Below are 16,182 nucleotides of genomic sequence, written 5' to 3'. Positions count from 1 at the left end.
AGTCTGCAAAATTAAAGCACATGGTATTGGAGGTAATGTATTGACATGGAAAGAAAACTGGTTGGCAGACAGGAAGCAAAGAGTAGGAATAAACAAGTCCTTTTCAGAATGGCAGGCAGTGACTCGTGGGATACTGCAAGGCTCAGTGCTGGGATCCCAGCTATTTACAATATGCATTAATGATTTAGACAAAGGAATTGAATGTAATATCTCCAAGTTTGTAGATGACACTAACTGGGTGGCAGTGTGAGCTGTGAGGAGGATGCTAAGAGGCTGCAGGATGAATTGGACAGGTTAGGTGAATTGGCAAATGCAGTATAATGTAGATAAATATGAGATTATCCACTTTGGTGGCAAAAACAGGAAGGCAGAATGGTGATAGATTAGGAAACTGGGAGGTGCAACGAGACCTGGGTGTCGCGGTACATCAGTCATTGAAAGTTGGCATGCATGTACAGCAGGCGGTGAAGAAGGCAAATGGCATGTTGGCCTTCATAGCGAGAGGATTGGAGTATCGGAGCAGGGAGGTCTTACTGCAGTTGTACAGGGCCTTGGTGAGGCCACACCTTGAATATTGTTTTGGTCTCCTAATCTGGGGAAGGACATTTTTGCTATTGAGGGAGTACAGCGAAGGTTCACCAGACTGATTCCCGGGATGGCAGGACTGACATATGAAGAAAGACTGCATCGACTAGGCTTATATTCACTGGAATTTAGAAGAATGAGAGGAGATCTCAGACTCTGATTCTGACTGGATTGGACCGGTTAGATGCAGGAAGAATATTCCCGATGTTGGGGAAGTCCAGAACTAGGGGTCACAGTCTAAGGATCAGGGGTAAGCCATTTAGGACCAAGATGAGGAGAAACTTCTTCACTCAGAGAATTGTGAACCTGTGGAATTCTCTAGCACAGAAAGTTGTTGAGGCCAGTTTGTTAGATATATTCAAAAGGGAGCTAGATGTGGCCCTTTGCCTAAAGGGATCAAGGCGTATGGAGAGAAAGCAGGAATGAGGTACTGAAGTTGCATGATCAGCCATGATCACATTGAATGGTGGTGCAGGCTCGAAGGGCCGAATGGCCTACTCCTGCACCTAGTTTCTATGTTTCTATCCTCTTCTCCGTTTGGTGCCATATGTTGCTCCATCAGCGCTGCACCTCGTGGTCTGGCCATGGCCGTCTTTTTCTTCAGTGCCTCACCTCGTGGTTTGGGTGCCATCTTTCCTCCATCCACGATGTCGACTGCGGTGATCCTCTTCTCCCCGGGTTCTGCCATCGAAGCTTTTGGATCCAATTTGCTTCCTCCGGAGTCCTGCCACTGGACCCTGGAGGAAGCAAATTGGGTCGTCTCCGCTGGATCATCTCCACGCAGTCATGCTGAGCGGTCTGTGCTTCGGGTGTTATGCTGGTATGCTCTCTGGTGCAGGGTCCACCCTCAAGTGAGGTCTTGCTGTGCTTCCGAACGCAGAGGACATCGATTGCCGGAGGGTTGAAGTCTTCCCACTGCCAATGGATCTTCTCCATCCACCTTCTGCCGAGCAGCATTGGTTCATCATCTGCAACAATCCACAGAGGTAACTTGTGCACCGCGCCATCATGGAGTACCTTTACATTCGCATTACCAATGACTGGGATAATTTCATCGGTGTACGTGCTCAGCTTTGCCTGAACCAGGACCAATTTGGATCATTCAGCTTGATTGTCCCATAGCCTCTCAAAGGCTTATTGATTCATTACTGACTGGCTCGCCCCCGTGTCCACTTCCATGAAGACTGGAACGCCATCTTTCTTGATTTCCATCTTCAGCGGGGAACACTCGGTGGTGCAGGTAAACATGCTGTATACCTCATCGTGGGGCTGAGCTGCCTATCGTTTCATAATCCTCGCTGGATTCATGGCCTTCTGCAGACTCTTCATCGACACAGTGAGTCATACTTCGCTTACACATTCGCTGGAGGTGGCCCTCTGTGCTGCAGCCTTTGCATACATAGTCTTTAAAACGACACTGGTGAGCCCTGTGATTCCCTCCACAACGCCAGCATGGAGCTACTCGATTAGCCCCCCTCAGCGGACTCTGAGTTAAGGGACTCGGGTGGCCTGTTCTCTCTTCCCTGAGGGGGTTCGCGCTCCACAGTCCAGCGTCTAAACGGCGCCACTCTGTGCACAGTACCTGCCGGGTTTGAGTTCTGAGGGTGACTCATCTGCCTAAAGCCGCAGGTCGAGGTCATGAATGCCTAGCTCACAGAGATGGCCTTCTGCAGTGTGATTGTGGTATCCGCCAATAGTAGCTTATGAAGAAGGCCCTCATGGCCAATTCCAATGACAAAAATGTCCCGCAGTGCTTTGTTGAGGTGGTTGCCGAACTGACATGGTGCCGCCCGCCTCCTGAGGTCTGCGACGAATTTCGCGATTTCCTGGCCTTCGGTGGGTGTAGAACCGGTGTCTGGCTGTGAGGATGCTCTCCTTGAGCTTGAGTTACTCATGGATCAGGGTTACGAGCTCTTTGTACGTCTTGGTCGTTGTCTTCACTGGTGCCAGTGAACTCCCTGACGAGGCCACAGATGGTGGGCCCACAACTGGTTAACAAAATAACTCTGCGCTTATCAGTCAGTGTGGCCGGATCGTCTGCTGTCAGGTCTTTTGCTGTGAAGACATATTCGAGCCTCTCCACAAAGGCGCCCAATCATCACCATCGGCGAACTGCTGCAACGTACCAAGGGTAACCCTTTTCGTGTGCAAGTTCCTAATCTTGTCGCCAATTGTTGTGTCCTTGGATGCTCTAATAATGACTCCACAAGGCAGTGTGTTGTATTTGAACTGTAGTGACTTTCGTCCTTTATTTGCTAACTCCAGAGTGAGGATCACACCTGGTGGCCTGCCTTTCATACTAGGCCAGGCACACCTGTACAGGTAACCTACAAGTCTCCCACTGCTATGCCCGCTGGTGGCACACATTGTGATAGTACCAATAGTAGCCATGTAGGGTACATGACGAGTGTCCTTGAAAAGTTTCCTCTGTCTACCTGAGGCTTGCTTGCCGTGTAGGAGTTCCGAGTAGTGTGCTTGCTTAGGAAGTCTCGTGTTGGGCACGTGGACGATGTGATCAGTGCTCCGATGCTGGGGATGTTGGTGCGTCTATCTTCCTGGTGGATTTACAGGATCTTGTGGAGGCAGCACTGGTGGTACTTCTCCACTGTTTTCAGGTGTCTCCTGTATCTAGTCCTGTTGCGCTCCAGGAAGGAAGTGGAGCCCAAATGCCGAATTTATTTAAAGTTTGAAAACATTAGCTTCTGGCACTAATTTTTCAACCATTTAAAAGTTAGCGTCCCAAATGGGTCGCTCCCAAATTTCTCCTCCTTAGTCTCTCACTAATGCCGCTCTCTCTCTTATTCTTATAAACTACCTGCCTCCTACCCCTTTGGGTAGTTCCTTACCCAAAGGTGCCACAATGTAACTCAGGACCACCTTCCTCCAAGTCACTGTCATTGTCGATCTCATACTTATCCAACACTATATCTAGCTATTGGACTGTTCCAGTAACTCGAGTTCCCTGCATCGATGAGTCCTGCCTTTCTCTGCTGCTCTTGGTCATCCACTTCTCTTTCTATATTACTCCTGTGTTTTGAATTATGCAGCACTGCTTGTATCACCACGTTCTGGAGAATATAATCAAGATACAGTACTTCTCATTCCCTTTCATACTGTGGAGTGTTTCCAACAGCTACTCAAGCAGGGACTGAATTTTCCAATACTGCCCTGTAAATGTGCTGCATCTGGAAACATTGAGGATCCATGAAGGCTCAAGTATCACACTCCAGACACATCATAATGATTTTCTGCACTGCCGTTCCCTCTGTCTAACTTAAAAATGTAGATAGTGTTAGTCTGAACCCCCACTCGCACCAAACACTCGCAGTAATTGAAGTCTTCTTACTCATTTCATACAAGTATTAATTTATCGAAAATAAACTCCTCTCCAACTGCACTTAAGGCTAAACTCCACATTCTTCTGGCCTCTCACACTTTTATAATTTTATTATAAACTCGGGTGAGTTACTTTAAAACTTGTATAATTGCTGACACAATATATTGAATATTTGTAATTTTCAATACCCGATATTGAAAAGAACATGAGTTCCTTGGAGTAGGTTAGAGAAATAAATTATTCTGGGACTTCTAACATGAAGAAAGGCAAGCAGAATCACAGAATGGTTACAGCATGGAAGAAGGCCATTCGGCTCGTCGATCTTGCGCTGGGTCTCTGCAAGATCACCTCAGCCAGTCCCACTCCCGTCCTTTCCCCGTAGCCCTGCAAAAAAAAAAATTATTTCAGGTAATACTTCAACTCCCTTTTGAAAGCTGTGATTGAGTCTGCCTCCCGCACCCTTTCAGGCAGTGCATTCCAGATCCTAATCACGCATTGCGTAAAAATGTTTTTTCTTATGTCGCCTTTGGTTCTTTTGCCAATCACCTTAAATCTGTCCTCTGATTCTCAACCCTTCTGCCAATGAGAACAGTTTCTCTCTGTCTACTCTGTCCAGACCCCTCATGATTTTGAATAATCTCCTCTCAATCTTCTCTGCTCGAAGGAGAATCCCAGCTTCTCCAGTCTATCCAAGTAACTGAAGTCCCTCATCCCTGGAATCATTCTCGTAAATCTTTTCTGCTCCCTCTCTAAGGCCTTCACATCCTTCCTAAAGTGCGGTGCCCAGAATTGGACACAATACTCCAGTTGAGGCCGAACCAGTGTTTTATACAGATTCTTCATAATATGCGCGCTTTTGTACTCTATACTTCTATTCATGAAGCCCAGGATCCCATGAGCTTTTTTAACTGCTTTCTCAACTTGTCCTGCCACCTTCAACGATTTGTGCACATATACCCCTACGTCTCTCTGTTCATGCACCCACTTTAGGATTGTACCCTTTAGTTTGTATTTCCTCTCCTCATTCTTCCTACCAAAATGTATCGCATTGCACTTTTCTGCGTAAAATTTCATCTGCCACATGTCCACCCATTCCACCAGCCTGTCTATGTCCTCACTATACTTCCAAGTTTTGTGTCATCTGCAAATTTTGAAATTGTGCCCTGTACACCCACATCCAAGACAATATATATCAAGAAAAGCAGTGGTCCTAGAACCGACCCCTGGGGAACAACACTGTACATCTTCCTCTAGTCCGAAAAACAACTGTTTCCTGTCACTTAGCCAATTTTGTATCTATGCTGACACCGTCCCTTTTGTTCCATGGGCTTCAACTTCTTCAACTTGGTTGGAAAGCTTCTTGTGTGTCACTTGGTTTAACGCCTTTTGGAAATCCATGTACACCATGTCAACTGCATTGCGCTCATCAACCCTCTCTGTTGCCTCATCAAAAAAACTCGATCAAGTTGGTCAAACACGATTTGCCTTTAAGAAATATGGGCTGGCTTTCCTTAATTAATCCACACTTGTCCAAGTGATAATTTTGTCCCTGATTATTGTTTCTAAAAGCTTCCCCACTACTGAGGTTAACTTGACTGAACTGTAGTTGCTGGGTTTAGCTTTACACCCTTTTTTTGAACAAGGGTGTAACATTTGCAATTCTACAGTCTTCTGGCACCATCCCTGTTTCGAAAGAGAATTCGAAGATTATGGCCAGTACCTCCGCAATTTCTTCCTTCACTTCCCTCTGTGTCCAAGGATGCACCCCACCCGGTCCTGGTGACTTATCTACTTTAAGTACAGACAGCCTTTCTGGTAGCTCATCTTTATCAATTTCTATCCCATCTGTTGTGTATCTGTAAAGCATGCACTCCCATGTTCCGCCACCAGAGAGCTCATCCCTGAAGTCCTAAGGGATCCCAGCATCCCTTGGGAGCACTGTATATAAGCCGGCCCCTAAGGCCTGTTCCTCACTCTGGAGTGTCTTATTAAAGACTGAGGTCACTGTGACTTTAGCCTCCCTGTGTGCAGCCTCATCTGTGTTAGGAACACAATACCATCCAGTATCTCCTTTACTTCCTCCTTCACTATGTCTATGGCAGCATTTTCCTTGGTGAAGACAGATGCAAAGTACTCATTTAGTACCTCAGCCATGCCCTCTGTCACCATGCCTACGTCTCCTTTTTGGTCCCTAATCGGCCCCACCCCTCCTCCTACCTATTTTATTTATATGCTTATAGAAGACATTTGGATTACCTTTTTATGCTAGCTGCTATTCTATTCTCAAACCCTCTCTGCAACTCTTACTTACTTTTGCTTTTCTATAAAATGCCTAAAGATTTGATAGTGCAGTCTAAACAGATAACTGCAACTTTACTCCCAAAATCACCCATGCAAAAGTGATGACTTTCAAGCAAGCACAATTCTTAACCACATAGTGGTTCTAAAATATTTTAATGCTATATGTTTATTAATTCTCTGAAAAGTAGTGAATATTTGGTTAAGTAGCATTTATGATGACGAGAATCTGTACAAACTTAGATTGTTTCCAATCCTGCAGATGACTTGAGCTGAACAATGTAGTTTGTACTGTTAGATCGACATCCTGGACTATTATCTTTGGTTGGGAGGAGAGAGAGAGAGAGAGATTTCAGTGCTTTATCTTCTTGGAAATGTTATCTCTCTTGGCAGATACAGTTAGACAGAGTCTGTGACTGCGTAAATTCTACAAAGCGTTTTCTTCTCCTATGCTCTTTTTGTGTCAAGATAGGTGGAACAAATTATTTCTAAGAATATAGGGGAAAAAGTGAGTTTAGAATGTTAACATGCAACACTCTGCATCGAAGCTCATGTGATTTGTTTGTTGTGACCTTGCAGTCCTGTGATGTAGACTAATCACATTGGCATACAAAAGAATAGTGTTAGTTTATTTACCAATTAAAACTTTTGTCAGCTATTCACATTCTTTGGTTTCTGTGAATTAAATACCTTTAGAGTGACTGGTTATTGGGGCATAGGTTTCTCTTAGGACTCAACATTGCCCATTTCATAGAATCTGTTGACTAATTAACTGAAACAGCTAATTTATTTAAATTTTCCTTCAACAGTGCAGCCAGGATCACACACTACGCAAAAAGAAGAAGCTACCGCTTGTGAAGAAGTCCTTTGTCTGTTACCTCGCAGATCAACAGATTAAGCTTCGAAATGAGCAGAGCTACCAACAAGCACTGCGTGGCTATGCGGCTCACAGACTACCTGCCCTTTTGAAGGAGGAAGAGTTCCACTTAGGAACCCTGAATAAGGTGTTTGCGTCCCAGTGGCTGAACCATCGGCAAGTGGTATGTGGGACAAAATGCAACACGGTGAGTGGAATGATTAAAAAAAATCTTGACTGTACCTCGCATGTCAGTAAACTTTGGAAATATTTTTCATAATTTTATGGATTATGACTTTAAGGTGAGAGGCAGGACTTATGACTCAGTATTACAATTCCTTTCACCCTCAATGCCCATTATTTAAAAAAAAATCTATTTTTATAAATAGAAAAAGTTGGATTCACCCAGGTGAAGTTATTGATGATTTCACTTTTGAATCTGACTTGAACTTCCTTCAATGTCATCGACTACTTCTGTAAGTGAGTCTTTGTTCCGGAATGCTTTCGTTTACCTAGATAGCGAAGTAAATTTGTAGCATTTCTGAGGATTGAACAGCGAACCCTCATCACTTTGTTTTCAGTTTACTGGCTTCATTAAATGTTCTCATGATCTTCAACTTGGCAACGCTACAGAATAATGGCCCAGAAATCGTGTACGGACCTGGGGAGGCCAGAGTGTGTACGGACCCGGAAGGCATCGCAAAAGCTGGTTTTCAGCGCACAATGCGCACGCGCTAAAAACCGGCTTTTCCAATCTGTCAAGCTCCAGCTTGACACATCCTCTGCATCTTGGGAGCTAGGACATTTGCACGGGCAAGATTGCGGTATTTACCCATAGCTTGCCCAGCAAATGTCCTGAAAACTCTTACGCCTGATAAAAGCAGGTGCATAGCCTACTTTTACAGGCGTATGAGTTTTAAAGCACACAAACATTAAAAATAAAATTTTAAAAACACATTTTATTGTTTTAAAAACCCTGCCCACTACGGTAAGTTTATTTTAAACCATAATTTAAAAAACTCTTTTTTTTAATCGGATTTTTTTTCCCCCTGACATTTATTAACTTTAATTTCAATTAATTTTAATAATGAGATGTGTGTTTTATTTTTTATTGTGTTTAGTGTGTTTTTTTTCTCATTAATAGCAATGAGAACTCGTAGATACGGAATTCTTATTGCTATTAATGAAAATGCTGTGGAATACAGTACCTGATTGGTTGAGCAGTCACACATGACTGCACCTTCTGCATTGGAACTTCGAGGATGGGGAGCGCGCTTCGTAGTGCGGGAAGAGAAAGCCTCCCCACCGGAATCCCACGGTCCTCCGGGACCACCAGGTAAATTCGTAAAAATTCTCCAGTCGGAGGCGTTTGTCTGGAATTGCAGTGTCAATAACATACTGGACCATAATTTAGACTTAAATTTGTTTAGCTGTTAATTAAACCATACAAGAGTAAATGAACAGTAGAATATATGCAGATTTTACAATTATTAACCATAACTATCTGTGTTTGATTAATCTGATTGAGTTCTTTTATAAAATAACAGAGAGGGTTGATGAATGTAATTCAGTAGATGTTTTATATATATATATAATATATAGACTTTCAAAGGCATTTGATAAAGTACCCCATAACCAACTTATTTGGAAAATAGAAGCACATGGTATTAAAGGGACAGTGGTAACTGCGTACGTAATTGGCTACGGCATAGGAGGCAGAGAGTAGTGGTGAACAGATATTTTTTCTGACTGGAGTGCAGTATGTAATGAGGTCCCCCAGGGTTGGTATTAGGAACAGGAGTACCACTTAGATTATACTACCTCTCCATGTTTCTCCTAAAGTGCATCACTTCACACTTATCCGCATTAAATTGCATCTGCCACGTGTCTGCCCATTTAATCAGTTTGTCTATGTCTTCCTGAAGTCCACTACTATCCTTCTCACTATTTACTATGTTGCCAAGTTTGATATCATCCACAAACTAAGAAATTGTACTCCCTATACCCGAGTTCAGGTTATTTATATCAATGGTCCCAATACCAACCCTGGGGGACCTCATCAACCCTCTCTGTTACTTTATCAAAGAACTTGGATTAGTCGGACATGATTTGCATGTAACAAATCCTTTCCGAGCTGTTATTCATTCATGCTTCTCACAGTGCGAATTAATTTTGTCCTTGACAATGGTCTCTCGGAGTTTTCCCACCACTGTGTTAGACTGATTGGCCTGTTACTACCACCTCTCCTATCTTTTGTGTGGAAATAGTACTTCCTGATTTCACTCCTGAATGGCATAGCTCTAATTTTAAGATGTCCCGTCGTTCTTGATTCTCCCACCAGGGGAAATCATTTTCACTATCTACTCTTATCAAATCTTTTTATCATTTTAAACACCTTAATCAGATCACCCCTCAACCTGCTATATGCAAGGGAATACAATCCAACTTTATGCAACCTGTCTTCATAATTTAATCCTTTTGTATCCTTCCTGAGATGCGGTGCCCAAAACTGAACACTGTACTCCACATGGGATATGACCACTGCTCTCTACAACTCTGGCATTACTTCCTCCTTTTGTATTGAATTTCTTTTTTTTTTAAAGTTTTTCACTTGTGACTATTTGCGTGTGCATTTTGGCTGCTGCTTCAGACCCGAGCCATTGACTTCTTTTTACACTTCTCCCGCTTTTTGTCTCTTTCCCTCACTGGTCAGTATCTATTATTTTGTCTTGTAACACTGCTGTGAAGTGCTTTGGGATGTTTTACTACATTAATGATGCTATGTAAATAAAAGTTATTATTATTCCAGCCCTCTTGAGATAAATGTCAACATTCCATTAGCCTATTTGAGTTTTGTACCACTGCTGGATTTAAATGATTTGTATATGTGGACTACCAAATTTCATTGCTCCTCTTCAGTACCTAGTTCCTCACCATTTAAAAAAAATGTATCTTTCTTGGATCCAAAGTAGATGACCTCACACTTGCCCACGCTGAACTCTTCTGGAAATCCATATAGATAACATTCTTGGACACTCCCTTACCTATCTTATTAATGATCATCTCAAAAAAAAAAAAAATTCAACTAGATTAGTCAGACATGAATTGCCTTTAACAAAGCCATGCCACTCTCTGGATGGCTCAGATTTGTTCAAGTGCTCTGTCACTCTATCCCTAATAACACATTCTAATAGCTTCCCGACAACTAACATTAAACAGACAGGCCTGTAGTTATCTGGTTTCTCTCTCGCGCCCTTCTTAAATAATGTAACATTGGCAATTTTCCAGTCTTAACAGCACAAATCCCAAATCGAGACAACTTTGAAAGTAGAAATTGAGGAGAAAAGAAAACAATCCCAACTGTTGCACAAATCTATAATGTATGTAAAATTTTGAAATAGCGTTTCTTTTTTTCTCACTATCCATGCAAATCTTCTGACTTGACTATATTTTTCCAAAGGCTTCAGGCAGACTATCAATTTGAACAAGACAGGCTGAGATATACCTAATGACTGGGCCCATGTAGACTTGAATAAGAAATAGGAGCAGAAGTAGGCCATTTAATTCAGAGAAGTGTGAGGTGATGCACTTTGGGAGGGCTAATAAGGAAAGGGTATACACACTAAGCGGTAGCCCACTTAATCGTGCAGAAGAACAAAGCTATCTTGGAGTGCTTGTCCACAAATCCCTGTAGCAGCAGGCCAGGTGGTTAAGAAGGCATACGGAATGCTTGCCTTTATTGGCCGAGGCATAGAATCAAAGAGCAGGGAGGTTATGCTTAAATTGTATAATACTTTGGTTAGACAACAGCTGGAGTACTTCGTGCAGTTCTGGTCGCCGTATTATAGGAAGGACGTGATTGCACTAGAGAGGGTGCAGAGGAGATTTACTAGGATGCTACCTGGAATGGAGAATCTTAGTTATGAGGACAGATTGGATAGGCTGGGTTTGTTCTCATTGGAACAGAGGAGGTTGAGAGGAGACCTCATTGAGGTGTACAAAATATTGAGGGGCCGGGACATAGTGGATAGGAAGGGTCTATTTCCATTGGTGGAGGGGTCTATTACGAGGGGGCATAGTTTTAAGGTGGTTGGTGGAAGGTTTAGAGGGGATTTGAGGGGGTGCTTCTTTACGCAGAGGGTTGTGGGGATCTGGAACTCGCTGCCTGGAAGAGTGGTGGATGCAGAAACTCACCACATTTAAAAGATGGTTGGATGTGATATGTCCTTACTATACAGTATAAATGCACATGAGAGAAGGTCACTCTGACCAGTAACCTTTATTAGCCAGCACTGAAGTGATGAAAGTAGGTGGAGCTTCTGCTTTTATACCTGAAAGTCCAGGTTAGGAGTGCCGCCCACAAGTTCACACACTTGTGGTCAATGTTCTCAAGGTGTACAACTTGGGTCAGCTTATACATGGGTTGCAATGACAGTTAAATACATGATATCACCCCCCCCCCCCCAAAAGTCTTCTTAGGATCACAGGTTAATTGTCTCTATGCTCCCTTGTGGAGCGCCTGAGTTGGGGCTCTGGTTGTTGGGCGCTGGCCTGAGTGTCTGCTATTTGCGGTGCCTCAGGCCTGTCCGGACTGCCCACGGTGACTGGACTCTCCTCCGCTTGGTTCTGGTGTTCGGTCACCTGTGGAGGAGTGAATTCTACATCGTGTTCTTCCTCTGCTTCTTCTATGGGGTTGCTGAACCTCCTTTTTGTTTGATCCACATGATTGTGGCAGATTTGTCCATTGGTAAGTTTAACTACCAGAATCCTATTCCCCTCTCGAGCAATCATAGTGCCTGCGAGCCATTTGGGGCCCTGCAACGTAGTTAAGGACAAAGACAGGGTCATTGACATCAATACATCGCGTCCTCACATTCCCGTCATGGTAGTCACATTGTGACTGGCGCCTGCTCTCAACAATTTCTTTCGTGGTGGGGTGTATAAGGGATAACCTGGTTTTGAGTGTCCTTTTCATTAGCAGCTCCATGGGTGGGACCCCTGTGAGCGAATGTGGTCGGGATCTATTGGCCAACAGGAGGCGTGATAAGCGGCTTTATAGGGAACCCCCTTGGATTCTGAGCATCCCCTGTTTGATTAACTGCACTACTCGTTCCGCCTGGCCGTTTGAGGCCGGCTTAAACGGTGCCGTTCTGACATGGTTGATACCATTTCCTGCCATGAAGTCCTGGAATTCAATGCTTATAAAGCACGGGCCATTGTCGCTGACCAAGACGTCTGGTAGACCATAGGTGGCGAACATTGCCCGTAGACTTTCTACCGTGGCAGAGGATGTGCTTGAATTGAGAATGTCACACTCGATCCATTTGGAGTAGGCGTCTATTACAACCAAAAACATTTTTCCCATGAAAGGACCTGCGTAGTCCACATGGATGCGTGACCATGGCTTGGCGGGCCAGGACCAGGGGCTAAGGGGGGCTTCCCTGGACGCATTGCCCAGCTGGGCACACGTGTTGCACCTGCGAACACAAAGTTCCAGATCTGCATCTATCCCTGGCCACCAGACGTGTGACCTGGCAATTGCTTTCATCATGACAATGCCCGGGTGCTCATTGTGGAGTTCTCTGATGAACATCTCTCTGCCCATCTGGGGCATGACTATTCGGTTTCCCCACAGTAGGCAATCGGCCTGAATCGAGAGTTCATCCTTGCGCCTATGAAATGGTTTGAATTCCTCAGGGCATGCCCCGTACGTGGCTGCCCAGTCCCCATTCAGGACACATTTCTTGACTAAAGACAGAAGCGGGCCTCTATTCGTCCAGACTTTAATCTGATGGGCTGTCACGGGTGAGCCTTCGCTTTCGAAAGCTTCCACAGCCATGACCATCTCAGCAGCATGCTCGGTTGCCCCCTCGGTGGTGGCTAGTGGGAGCCTGCTGAGTGCATTGGCGCAGTTTTCAGTGCCCGGTCTGTGCCGAATTGTACAGTCATAGGCGGCTAACGTGAGTGCCCACCTCTGTATGCGGGCTGATGCATTCGCATTTATGGCCTTGTTGTCGGCCAAGAGGGACGTTAGGGGTTTGTGATCTGTTTCCAGTTCACATTTCCTGCCAAACAGGTACTGGTGCATTTTTTTTTACAGCATATACACATGCAAGCGCTTCCTTTTCTACCACCCCGTAGCCTCGTTCTGCCTGGGATAGACTTCTGGAGGCATAAGCTACCGGCTGTAACTGACCCTTGGCATTAACATGCTGCAACACACACCCGACCCCATAGGACGACGCGTCGCACGTTAAAACAAGTTTCTTACATGGGTCATATAGTGTTAACAGATTGTTGGAGCATCCCAGAGTACTTAAGGAGGTGGCCTTGGAAATAGCGGATGCATTGACAGTCATTTTCCAACATTCCATAGACTCTGGATCAGTTCCTATGGAGTGGAGGGTAGACAATGTAACCCCACTTTTTAAAAACGGAGGGAGAGAGAAAACAGGGAATTATAGACTGGTCAGCCTGACATCAATAGTGGGTAAAATGATGGAATCAATTATGAAGGATGTCATAGCAGCGCATTTGGAAAGAGGTGACATGATAGGTCCAAGTCAGCATGGATTTGTGAAAGGGAAATCAAGCTTGACAAATCTTCTGGAATTTTTTGAGGATGTTTCCAGTAGAGTGGACAAGGGAGAACCAGTTGATGTGGTGTATTTGGACTTTCAGAAGGCTTTCGACAAGGTCCCACACAAGAGATTAATGTGCAAAGTTAAAGCACATGGGATTGGGGGTAGTGTGCTGACATGGATTGAGAACTGGTTGTCAGACAGGAAGCAAAGAGTAGGAGTAAATGGGGACTTTTCAGAATGGCAGGCAGTGGCTAGTGGGGTACCGCAAAGTTCAGTGCTGGGGCTCCAGCTGTTTACATTGTACATTAATGATTTAGACAAGGGGATTAAATGTAGTATCTCCAAATTTGCGGATGACACTAAGTTGGGTGGCAGTGTGAGCTGCGAGGAGGATGCTATGAGGCTGCAGAGTGACTTGGATAGGTTTGTCGAAATCTCGACCTCCAATAAATGACTCAAACACCTTCAGCTCCGGCAGAAGTTTCTTTAATTTACTTGCTAGCAAGGGAAAGGTCACACTCAGTCAATGGCTAAGTGAACACCTCCGAAATGGTACAGTTTCACGAGATATTTACACCGTAAAACCCAAGTTATGGCCTCTCACTGTGTATTGGCTCTGTCTCGCAGTCAGTGAATACAGATAAAGAGTTAATTACTACATCCTTGTCCTGGCATGGTTTCCAGATATTTCCTTTTGTCAGGGTTATTAGTTGGCCAGCCGGCCATTACTCTGAGAGTGTGGTAATGAGCTATTACCTGTCTTGCATTGTGTCAGGTTTGTCCAGTTTCCTAGTCAGTTATCTTTTTGCATCAAATGGATGAGGTCTCTACAAGAGATAATGGCTGGTGGTTTGAGTACTTCGAAAAGGGTGGGGTGGCATGGAACTGGTGTCGTATAGACAATAGGAGAGCACCATTGGGGGGGGGGGGTGCTTGTCTCAGCATGACTTGTCTCCTAGCTGTCTGATGGCCATCAGCCATCTCAAACCAGGTTTAGCTATTTATGCAAGCCGACTGCTTTTATGCAGAAAGTTCTGGAAGGACCAGGACTCCATTTTGTTATATATATTGCAACGGGCACACAAATACCGTGTGGTATCAGCTTAGATAAAAAATAAATTTCCACATTCCCCCATTTTGTCCTTCACAAGGACAACTTAACCCATTCTGATCTTGTACAGTCTCTCCATTTCCATTTCCACACAAGAGCCTTCAGCAGTTGTTGCTACCATAACTCTAGCCGTGGTCTCGGTAGGTAACAGTTTTTCCCACCCTGGCACAGCAACACTTAGCGACGACAAATAATAGATACAGGGTGAAGACTATCAGCAGGAATATGATCAAACCCTGTACCACAGATTTCCCTCGGGATCCCATCCATCCCGATGCCCAACCCCACAAGGTGATACCGTCCTGGCCAACTGTCTGTTTATACTCTATTACCGTTTTCCTGATTTATTCAGCTAGACTGACGATTTCTTCTGATTTATCTGGGATATACGTACAGCATTCTCCACCTATTAATGCGGATGTCCCTCCTTCCTTGGCTTGGAGATAATCTAAGGCCATACGATTTTGGAGAGCCACTGTTCGAATAGCTACCATTTCATTATTTACCCCTTCAAAGGGTTGGGAAGTTGCGTTGGCTACTGATTCGACTAAGTTAGCCAGTTCCCGTAACTGCCATTCGGTTGATGCTATTCCATAGGGTGGCACCATTACCTTGAATATTCCGTTTATCCATGTCAAATCCCGTTTAAATCTATGACTTCCATAGGCATCCCTTAGAGTCTTTATTGACCTGACAAAGGGTACCACATATCCTAAGTAACAGTACACTGTCCAGTTGGCTGGTAACCATGGGTAGGCTTTATGGCCACAAATAAAGTAGGTGCAATTATAGGACGTCAGCTCTTGGTCCTTTCGCGCCATCCATACTTGAGTGGTCTCACCTTCACCTGGGGCTTTGTTATGGACCATTGTCCAGCCAACGGTTGCTATCTTTCTCCCATCCGTGGGATTAGTTGTGGCTTGCTGCGTCCCATTTTTGGTCCTTTAGTCTCATTACTCACTAGGCATATTATACCTTCAGGATTTCCTATTCTGGGAGTAATGCTTAGGAAGGTAGGCTGATGGTAATTATCATAATTGGGCTGGTACCATCCCTGGAAGGCTGTAAGTTTATACCCTGCTGACCTCCATTCTGTTTGCTCCTTCGTTTCTGGCCCCTTAGTGCAAAATAGGACAAACCTAACTATCAACCATTCTACCATTTCTGATTCGTTAAGGGGACAGATCTCAGGGGAATACCCCCTTTGGAGTGGACAGGTACATGGGAACATATCCAACAACTCAACAAGTTTCTTTCTTAAGCATACTTATGACTCAGTGCCATAAATACGTTTACTTGCAGTTCCCTTCAGTGGCGGGTCTGTACCCCTGGTGTAATCGATAATGCAAAGTAAAACCCTGTCAAGCCCAGCACCATCAGTCCCCATAGTCCGTACAGTTCCTTATTCAGT

General features: G+C 44.5%; 1 protein-coding gene across 1 annotated transcript in view; it reads left to right on the top strand.

The window, feature by feature from the left end:
* dcaf12 (DDB1 and CUL4 associated factor 12) overlaps nt 1-16,182 on the top strand; it is a 153,422-nt gene that overhangs the window by 32,283 nt on the left and 104,957 nt on the right. The window contains exon 2 of the mRNA XM_070862475.1: nt 7,030-7,284. Coding sequence (XP_070718576.1) covers nt 7,030-7,284 — 255 coding nt within the window. The remainder of the gene's footprint in view (nt 1-7,029; nt 7,285-16,182) is intronic.

The sequence above is a fragment of the Pristiophorus japonicus genome, chromosome 2, assembly GCF_044704955.1.
Source record: "Pristiophorus japonicus isolate sPriJap1 chromosome 2, sPriJap1.hap1, whole genome shotgun sequence".
Taxonomy (NCBI): domain Eukaryota; kingdom Metazoa; phylum Chordata; class Chondrichthyes; family Pristiophoridae; genus Pristiophorus; species Pristiophorus japonicus.
The sequence above is the reverse complement of the archived record's forward strand: the minus strand, read 5'-3'. Positions and strand labels throughout refer to the sequence as shown.